Here is a 9943-nt window from a genome sequence, read left to right on the forward strand (position 1 = left end):
GAGGTCCCTCCTGTCTGAGCTGGAGACACCCCAGACATGTTCCAGCTTGATGTCCCTTTTGACCAGTTTAAAAACAGGAGCAGTGTGTCCTGCTCATCTGGCAGGAATCTGCAGCACCTTCAGTAACGTTCACGGGCGTCTTGCCTGGAAAAATGCTGATGTCAAGTGATGATTAACAGAAGTGTTAAGGTTTATTTAAGGCCTGTCATCAACCTTTAACAACCCTCTTTTATTTTTTTGGTAGCCCTTTGGCCACAACCAGTCACAACAAGACATTCTGCAGGAGAACACGATTCTGAAAGCTACCGAGGTGCAGTTCCCTCCAAAGCCAGTAGTCACGCCAGAAGCAAAGGTAAGTTTTGCTGCAGATAATTTGATCACCCCGTGCATACCATTCAGCAATCGGCCCTGACCGTTCCTTTCGTATGGTTCTCCTAAAACTAGCAAGGAATTCTGTGTTTAATGCTTACCTTCTGCAGGGTGCTCTGTGACTTTGCATCGTTGCAGTTGTCAGCCTCGGGGTTGAAGGGAGCACAGCGTGTGCCTCTACCCGTGCTTTCTCCCGATAAAAGATGAGCTTTTGGCATGGGAGCTGGGCTGTCTGTGCAGTCCCCGGGGAAGGAATTTCAGTGCCGGGGTTGTCAGATTGGCCCAGCTCCCAAAGAGCTATCTATCAGAGAAAGTTTCCTGATCCTGTCAGTCTACTGATTCTTGTTTCGCCTTTGGGGTATCTGCAGGCATTTATCAGACGCTGTTTGGCCTACCGAAAGGAGGATCGGATAGATGTCCAGCAGCTGGCCTGTGACCCGTACTTGCTGCCTCACATCCGCAAATCTGTATCCACAAGCAGCCCAGCTGGAGCTGCGATTGCATCAACCTCTGGATCATCCAATAACAGCTCTTCAAACTGAGACAGAGTAATAGGCCAAAAACTGCTTGAGAAACCGGCAAAAAGACTTTCAGAAACAGCTTTGGAATAGAGGAATCCGCAAGGGTCTCGAGAAACCTGTACCAGGTGCTTTTTTTCTCTTGCTTTTTTCCATCCATAGAGCATGACATCAATTCTCATCAAGAAAACCTTCGGCATCTAGGCCAAGCCATGTGGATAGGAGATGGCTTGAGGTTTGTCCAGTAAATGACCGCGAAGGGTGGCTGCTCTGAGCAAGGAGGGGAAACTCAAGAAAATACAAAAGACATGGTTCTATGTACTGTGAACTTCTGAACATGCAGCCTTGGGGAATCCAGGACGCCGTGTGTGCTTCATATGAAGAATGTGGACTTTGGAAAAAGACTGGGCTAGTCCAGTGTTGATATTTAAACATTGTTCTTTTTCTTTTAATAAAGTTTAGGTAACATCTCCTGAAAAGCTCGAAGCACCAAGGTTCAGCTGGGGATGGTATATGACTCTTTGCCCTTTGGAGGGGAAAAAAGTTGATCCTGCCTGTTCATGGCACTAGAGTTAGTGTTTTACCCCTAATTAATTTCAGTTTTTTAAAAATAACAATTTTTTGGAAGAAAACAGTTTTCTGGTCTCAAAGTGAAACCCGTATTAGCAGGTCCATGGCAGTGTCCGTTCTGCAGATGGTGCAGCTCTCTGCTCCCTTGGGGTGGCCTCTTACGAATAATCACCTTCTCAGGAGGGCCGTGGAGCCCGTAGGCAGCCTGTGTAGATCTCCTGTGATCAGAGTGGATCATGCGTCAGCCTGCCACTAGGTTTTCAGCTGCTGCTTCATAGATCTCACAACGGTTGGTTGCATCTTTTTAATTTATTTGAAGTGCTGTTCTTTTTGAAAACGCACCCTGACATGCTCACGACGTGCTCTCTGCTCTCGTGAGCGTGATAGCTGTTGACTGTTGAAAAGGCAGGCAGCGAACGGGAAGGAATCGGAGCACAGCTCAGGTGTGGTCTGTGCTCCTGCAGTACTGTACATATCTTGTTCACGTTACAAAAATCTAAAGCTGAAGAAGGCTCTTCCCAGTTAGGTGACTTGGCAGGAAAGCTGCCTCTCTCCTTTAACGTTTTCCTTCTAAAACTTGTTGACTTTTCTAACTTGCTGTCGTTGCTGCGTCAGATTACAAATAGAGGGGAAGGAGATAATGTTCTAGAAGGGAACAAACACCCGAATATTTTTGTCTCCCTTCTGTAATCTGCCCGGAGAGGTTTTACACCTTCAGCTGGAGCCTGCCTGCTGTGAAACACAAGCCTGTTGTCCCCAGTGTGCCCCCTTTCCCCCCTGCGTTGAAGGAAGACTGAAAACACACACAAAAAGCGCAGCACTTGAACATGTGGCAGCCAGGTTGGAGTGTTCCTAACATGTGGCAGGAGCTCGTAGCCAGAAAAATTTAAAGATGCAGTGTTCTCGGGAGAGAGCTGAGCCGTACACTACTTCAATCCAAGGTGTTTAAAAAACCAAACGATCGTGTGCACGCTTCCTAACCCGACACCCAGACCACCGTGTTGTGGACTGTTCTCGGTGCGGCACCTCTGGGATCAATCCTGCAGCTCCAGCAGCGCGTGGGCTGCTTTTGGGGGGCGCTCAGTACCTGAATGCTGCTCTCGTGGTAAGCAACGTTCTCCATCTCGCGCTTTGTGAGAGAACTAGCACGTGTCTGCCTTATTTGTAAGCCATCATCTGCAAACATCACGCTTAACCTGTTCAGGAACTCGAGGTTAACTGAAAATTGCAGGAGTCTGTTGAAATTGAGCAATGGACCTGGAAAGCGTGGAACTCTGTTGCTTTGATTTTTATTACTATTTTTGTAGTGACTCTTGGGCTTTTAATTGGATGTATTCACTTGCAGCTGCGTTAGGGTGGTCTCTAAACTGTAGTGTTTTAAACAAAGAAAAGAAATACTGCATCTTTAAATACTCAGCCATAATTTCTTAGCCCTTTCCATCGCTGCTGGTCTATTCCAGAAGTTAACTGTTTAGCAAGCAGTGATTCAACGTGTCTATCCAGCCTCTGTCGGGGCAAAATCAGGGTTGATGCTTCGTCCTGTTTGCTGAAACGGATGATTTGGTGTCTGTCCACATCGGGGAGAATTCTAAAAGGGTTTTTTGTATCCCAGCCCCGTTGTTTCTTGGACATACAGTGTGTGCTATCTCTGTGGGTGTGATTAGTTTTGTGTCAGATGCATTTATTCCTGCTGTGTGACACCCATTCAGGGGCCATGGGACTGCGTTAGCCTTTTCTGGGGCTGACAGCAGTGAAGAACCCTGGTAGAATTCTAGCTGCGACACCTTCCTTGTTAATATGGGTTTCACTTCCAATAACAGACCCTATTGCCACACTGTTCATTTACTTAAAGAAAAGTGTATGAAGAATTTGTAACTTAAACCAGGCCAGACTGTTTTGGCTCTACCCAACAGATGAGACATGGATATTAAAATAAGTTTTAAGAAACTGATTTGCTTGGCTCTTTCTGTTTTTGCTCTTCGTAGCGCTGGCAGGAGCTGTTTGCGGGGGCTTGGGGGGTGCCAGGACGAGGAGGAAGGATGGAGAAGGGCGGTGCTCAGCAGCTCAGAGCAGTGGGATCTCTGCATCAGAGGAGGGAATCGCGCCCTGCACGGGCTGTTGTTGAAAATTACCGAGTCTTGTTCAATTACTGATACCTATCTTGTTCTAGAACGTGGAAGACATCAGCTTGGGTTTTATCCCTCATTTCTAGCAGAGCAGTAGCTGCCTTTAGGAGCTGTTTATGCACGGGCCACAAAGAAACCCTTTTTGTGCCTGCTGATGAAACTGTTAGACTCCCCCTCTGCCCTGGCTGGCGGTGCCGCGAGCTGGTGGCCACAGCCAGGCTCCAGGACTGCAACAAGAAATTCAGCTCCTTCAATTTCCGTCTCGGCAGCTTTCAAACTACACAATAGAGAAGGAAAAAAGACCTTGGCAGCTGAAGGCACCGAGTCTGCTTCTCCCACTGAGCGCCAGCTCCTGTGCCCGGCTCCCCGCGGGCACGCTGCGAGCGCTTCGCGAGGTATCCCCGCGAGGTGATGCGCCCGACCGCTGCAGGACGAGTGGCGGTGGGCGAGGATTCCTGCGCTCCTGACGAACCTGGCATCACCCGCCGTGCGCTGGGGGTAAGAACGAGCTTTTGGCGAAGCGCGGGTGAAACCGAACACCGAGAGCAGCTCGGCTCCCTCTGCGCTGCTGCAGCTGATGAGGTTTTGGGCGCCGGTGCCAGCTGGGATGATGCGACGCAGATTTGGGCAGCAGGAGGTGGTGGTAGCATTTCAGCAGCAAATGCGTGAGCTGAATGCAGCCGTGGCCAGGTACCCGTGGGGCGCGGGGCGTGCCCGGAGCAGGGCCATAAGCAGCATTATAGGAGCTCAGCTCAAAGCCAGCAGGAATGAGGCTTCCCAAGGGGCTGCCTTGCTGGATGCTTCGCCTCATACGTTAGCGGTTAGGCGTCATGCTATGAAACGAGCTCCCTTCTGCCAAATAGGCCAGTCCCAGTTTATTTTGTGACCTGGCAAACCCTCGACGCGAGGTTTGCTACTGCTGCCAGCGTCTCCCTGGGGTTTGCTGCTGGAGGATGTTATTTTCTGGGTGCTAAAGCTTTAAACCTCGCACCACCCGGAACGGAGAGGAGGTTTTGCAGCACAGAAGCAGGGCTCTCACCCAGCACGGGGGCAACTTTCCTACTGCCTGCAGCTGCCTTTTCGCCCCGGGACCCCCCGTGGCCGTGCCGGCGGTGCCCGTGGAGCATCCGTGCACCCCTGCAGTGCCTGCCCTGGGCAGGGCTGGGGGCGAGAGGCCAAGCAAACGCCGTGCTGCTCGGCCTCCCCTCGCACATTCACGCCCAGGGCCAGGCGTCTTGGCCACAAGGACACTATTGTCTCTGCCAGGCGGGGGAGCGGGAGCCGGGGCCGGGGCTGAGAAAAGCTCCAAAAGCTCTCATTTCACGCGTTAACTGTGTGGGGGCGCGAAGGCCGGGAAAAGCCGCTGGCGCGTGCTGTCTGGTGAGGAGCCGCGAGTGGCTGCCAGCGCCGCGCTCGCCTCCTTGCGTGTCTCCGGCTCCCGGCCCTGGATCTTGCCGTGGGATCGCTCGCTGCAGCCTTTCCTCTCCCTTCGGCTGCGGCTCGGCCCTTTCCGTCGCTCCCGATTGCCAACTGTCAGCCTGGCTCAGCGCGGGTCGATGCTGCAGGACGGGACGGCGGAGCCAACCCTCGCGCCGTGTAGCTGAGGTTACCAGCGCGTCCCGGCCAGGTTTACAAGGTGCTTGGCTTCGATCCGCACTCACAGGGAGCGGAAGGCAGAGCTCTGCTCAGCCCTGTCCTCGCTTAACCGAAGCCGCCGGCAGCCTGGGCACTGCGAGCACGCGTTGGCCGGGGGACAGGCCACCAGTTCGGTCGTGTCCTCCCTCTTGGCCTAGCCTCGGCTTTGCCTCAAGATCAGGGCTGGAAACCTGCTTTGCTCAGCATGTCGGCTCATCCCAGCTCCCGCTAATCCTGACAATCCGCCCGCTCGCACCCAAACCCAGGAGAGCGGCCAGGATGGTGCCAAAACCCCTCCAGGAGAGAGGAGACAGCGAGGGACGGAGGCAGAAGGGGTCGTGCCCAGGGCTACGAGGTGAGGCAGTGGTGGAGGTGGAAGAAGAGGGTCCAGGGCTGTCCGCGTGGCCCCAGTTTGTGCTGCTCCCACTGGGAATGGCCACGGGACAGGGCTGGAGCCTGGTGCAGAAGATGCCGCTCGGGATGTGCCGTCCTCCGCTGCTCTCCAGCTGCCTTCCCTCCCGGCCCCGTGTCCCGGTGCTGCTAACTTGTGCCTGAGTCACGAGGAGAAAGTGGTGGTTTGTTTTTTTTCTAGAAGGCGATTTTTTTTTCTAGAAGGGCTGGAAATCCATGCGGCCCCTTTCCGGGCGCCCCGGGGAGCAAGGAGCGGCCGCGGGCTCGGGGGGGCAGCGCTCCTCCCCGGGCAGCCCCCGGCCTCGTCTCGCCCCCGCGTCGGAAGGGCAGAGACCTCGGCGCTGGCCCTCCCAGGGCTGGAGCGCCCTGAAATTCCTCGTGGCAGCTTTGAGCGAGCACATCTGGTTTTAATAAATTATTTGCAGCTTGAACTTGCCTGACTTCTAAGGGCTGCAGAAGAGAAAGCAGCGAAAGAGCCCCGGCGGAGCAGCCCCAAAGGGACCGACGCCGCTCGCAGCGAGGGGGTCCGGGGCCAGCCAAGCCCCCGGGGGACCCCTGCTCCTGGCGGAGCCCCTTCGGCTCCTTGCAGCAGCCGCGGGGGCGGCCGGCACGGAGGCAGGGAGGGGGCTGCTCCGGGCCAGGAGCCCGCTCCCTGCAGCTGGGCGTTGAGCAGAGCCAGGGCTGACGGCCGTCTTGGATGGTCCGGTGGTGTCTCGGAGATCGGGCGCGGTGCCTCCCCCGTGTCCCCGGGCTGTGCCCGTGGTGCATCCCCGGTGAGATCCCTCTCCGATGAGATCCCTGCCCGACGTCCCCGCTTGTCCACAGCCAGGAGGGCGCAGCTGTGACCTCTGGGGACGAGCCCCTGCCCTAGCCCCGCACGGGGGGGATGCATCCCGCCCCCCAGCCCAGCCCCGTGGCTGCCAACTGCTCCTTGCCACCGGCGCTGCAGAGCCCAGCGTGAGTCCTGGGGAGGACAGGGATGGGGGACCCTATCCATTGCTGGAGCAGGGGATTTCTGTAGGGTTTCCACGGGGAGCCCTGCTCCTGCCACCCCATCCCCACCCTGGCAGGCAGCTCTCAGAGCCTGCCACAAATGCTGGGGGATGCGGGGGCTTCCTGGGATGAAGGAACAGAAGGAAAACAACCATTTCTCTTCGCGCTGCTTCCTCATCCACACCCATTTCTACCCCTGATCCCTGCGACCCCGCAGCGGCACATTCCCCAGCAGAACACCCTCTCCTTTTTCTCCTGGCTCCGCCAGGCAGGGCTGCGATGCTCGCGCACAAACCCAGCGCCGCTGCGCCCTCCTTCCCTTTTCGCCCCTTCCAGGCTGGGTCTCCTCATGGCCATGGGCAGGCTGCGCCCCCCCCGCAGCCTCCGCTCCTCCCGGCGGGCGGGGAGCGACGTGGCCTTCCCCGCTGCCGGCGCGGGGGAGAGAGGAGCCAGCAGACGCCGAGACGGCCTCTTCCCTAAGCGGTGACCTCAGCGCGGCGATGCTTGCCAGGTGGGTGTTGATCTTGGCCCGGCCGGCCTCGTTCGGAGGCCAGGATGAGGCCGAGGCGGTGCGGACGGAGGCTGAGCTCGTGGCCGAGCCTGGCAGGTGCTGTCGGTCCCCGTCCCGGCTGAGATGGGCACAGGGAACAGGAGCCCGTGGCACCGCAGCCCCTCGGTGTCTGGGCTTTGGTCCCGGGGCTGCTGTCCTGGAGCCTCGTCCTGCGGAGAGCCGGGGGCATGGGGACTCTGCCGGTTATGGACACCATCCTGGCAGCAGCAATGCCCTGGGTGGTGCAGCTCTGTCCTTCAGGGCAGCTGCCTGAGCCCCCGATGCTGCTCTCATGGTCTGTGGGCACCCTGACCCCGTCCTCTAATGCCCTTGGTGGGAGCGAACACCAACCCTGCCCTGCATCAGAGCCGAATTCAATACCCAGCTTGTGGGGCACCTCTCTGACCCCGAGCGCTTCAGCTCTGGGGTTTGTTCAATCCCTCAGGCTCCTTCAGAGCAACTCCCGGCCTCGTGGTTTTATCTGAGGTGGCTCCCCAAGCCCTAACGCCCTCGGTCTTTAACTAAACCACGTCTGAGAAACCGGCCTCCCCCTCTGCGCAGCCTGGGGCTGCCGGGCAGCCACATGGGTTGTTTTCCCATCCCAAATAGCCGGGTGACAGCTGGGTCCCACGGCTTGCTGGCGACGTTTCTTTCCCAGTCTGTGGGACACTGAACAGCCCTGATTCCTGCCAGTATCCCCTAAAAGCCGAGACCCCCACCCAAGCAGAGCTCACGGCACAGATCGAGCTCAGGAAATATTTTTCAACCCCTTCTGCAAAAGCAACTCACGCTCGAGCAGGGTTTCGCCCTGGCTGTCCTGCTGCAGCCCCTCTGCTGTGACCATTCCCTGACCAGTAGGCTGCTTTTGCCAAAACCCAGCATTTATTTAAGTTTTTCCAAAGAGGGGACAGATGCAGATGCTCTGGCCGCGGGAGCCAGCAGCAGCCTGGATCTCCCGGTGCTGACTAAGCTGGGACGAGCCCGTGGCCCCCGGCCCCCGGCCGGTGCAAAGAGACAGCCCCGGAGCTGTCCCCGGCATGCGGCCGCGTCCCCTCGTCTGGCAGCAGCTCGTTAGGGCCGGAGAGGTCAGACAGCTTGGAAACGTCCCAGGGGAAGGGAAAAAGGCATTTCCTCCAGATCCGCTCCGATGAGCAGCAACTCGACTGGTACTAAACTGGATTAGATGAGCGTAAGTGAGGAGCTGCTGGCCCACGCTGGAGGAATTAATTATTAGGAAGTGCTAATTGTCTTCTAATTGCACACAGAGGAGCAGCCTCCGAGGACTGGGATGGACGAGGCCAGGAGGCGACGATGCTCTGGGAGATCTGGGACCTTCTGGCTCTGCCGTGTCCCCTCCTGCCGATGGGATTTTGTGCAGATTTGTGCGGGTGTGGGGACCCCTTGGTGGGGCTTCGCGGCTCCTTCATGCCTGGCTGCTGGCACCTGGGGTGGGTGACACCCCTGGAGTCGTCCCCATCCCGTCTCCAAGGCTTAGGGACGGGACCGAGCACCCAGGTGCTGCTCTCCTGACCCCCAGGCTGCTCTTCCAGGTGCTGGCTCAATTAAAAAATAATCCATGGCTTTAAGAAAAAAAAAAAAAACAAAAAAGCCCAACAGCCCAGATGCTGATGTGCTTAATTGGGCCCTCCCGGAGGAGGGTTTGCATCCCCAAAGCCTCTCCTGGCACCGCTCTGCAGGTCCTTCCTGCCTCGCTGGGAAACAACAGATCCCTTTATTTTTGCAGGATTTGCCAAACCAAACGCGCTGGCTCGCGAGCATCCCTCCACACCGGGAGAGATCCTGCGCCCGGCTCGAGGGAGCACTGCCATCCTGGTTAAAGGCATCGCCTTCCCTGAATCGCGCATGGCACAGCCCATGGAGCTCCCCCTGTATCCCCGGGGACCTCGGGGCGGTGAGGCTCTGGTGGCACAGGGTCTTCATCGCTCCAGCAACAGGGGAGAGCCAGGGCTGGGGGAGCTGCTGCCTTCAGACCCCCCCCCCGGGGACTTTCTCCTCCTGGTGTTCCGGGATTTGGGGTTTTTATCGGCTTTGAGCACGTTGCAAGGTTCAATCTTCTCGGGGTGCTGCAGGTGACCTGTTGCTCCAGCCAGATCCCAGGCAGGAGGCAAGCAGCTGCCCTGGTTCACCAGGTCCGTGCAGACCTCAGCGCCCCTGAGCCTCGGCTCCAACAACCCTCCTACGGCAGCACAGCCCGCCCTGCAACGTGGGGAAAATGCCAATTTCCAGCATTTTCTGCCCAAAGCCATCCCACGCAGGGGGCCTGGGGCACGCGGAGGTACACGCAGAGGTCGCTGGATGTTTTAAACCCACGTGTGAAGGGAACGGAGCCGCAGCAGAGCCGGGCTTCTCCTTCCCTTCCCACCTCCTCGCTCGGCTTCCCGAGGGCAGCGCCTTCCTTCGCAGCCCCCTGCACGGCTTTTGGGGCTTGTGCAGCGCCCACTGGAGGGGAGGCATTAAAAAAAATAAAAATTAAAAAACTAAAAAGGGGTTAAAAGGGTTTCAAAAGCTCCTTGTACTCAGCTCGTGGACACAGGAACCCAAGCAGTGTGGGACGCCGTGCGATGCTCCTACCCCATGCCACAACGGGAAGCGAGTGCGGAGTGCTGCGGGGGCCTGGGGGGGGACCTGGCACGGGGCTGGGGGTCCCCGAGCATCTCCCGTGTACCCCAGCCACGTTTCGGGGTGAAGTGGGCACCCTGCATGGGGGGGCTCCCACATGGGACACACCGCACACCGCTCCCCGCCACCTC

The 9943-nt window shown here is 57.4% G+C and overlaps 1 protein-coding gene and 2 long non-coding RNA genes across 10 annotated transcripts in view; all 3 read left to right on the plus strand.

The window, feature by feature from the left end:
- Positions 1-3408, plus strand: part of TLK2 (tousled like kinase 2) — a 44845-nt gene extending 41437 nt beyond the window's left edge. For all 7 annotated transcript variants that reach the window (XM_066981498.1, XM_066981500.1, XM_066981495.1 and 4 more), the window contains 2 exons: positions 245-352; positions 738-3408. In XM_066981498.1, coding sequence (XP_066837599.1) covers positions 245-352; positions 738-911 — 282 coding nt within the window. In that variant the 3' untranslated portion in view covers positions 912-3408. The remainder of the gene's footprint in view (positions 1-244; positions 353-737) is intronic.
- A 1461-nt stretch (positions 3409-4869) lies between these two features.
- On the plus strand, positions 4870-9053 carry LOC125179826 (uncharacterized). Of its 2 annotated transcripts, XR_010826243.1 has the most exons (4): positions 4870-5573; positions 6455-6586; positions 6959-7133; positions 8917-9053. It is a non-coding gene; the product is annotated as an uncharacterized lncRNA (long non-coding RNA). The 2 variants fall into 2 exon arrangements; XR_010826242.1 differs by having other exon boundaries at positions 6455-7133.
- On the plus strand, positions 7143-8788 carry LOC136786752 (uncharacterized). Its single transcript, XR_010826247.1, has 2 exons — positions 7143-8361; positions 8438-8788. It is a non-coding gene; the product is annotated as an uncharacterized lncRNA (long non-coding RNA).
- Positions 9054-9943: the final 890 nt, after the last annotated feature.

The sequence above is a fragment of the Anser cygnoides genome, chromosome 22, assembly GCF_040182565.1.
Source record: "Anser cygnoides isolate HZ-2024a breed goose chromosome 22, Taihu_goose_T2T_genome, whole genome shotgun sequence".
NCBI lineage: Eukaryota > Metazoa > Chordata > Aves > Anseriformes > Anatidae > Anser > Anser cygnoides.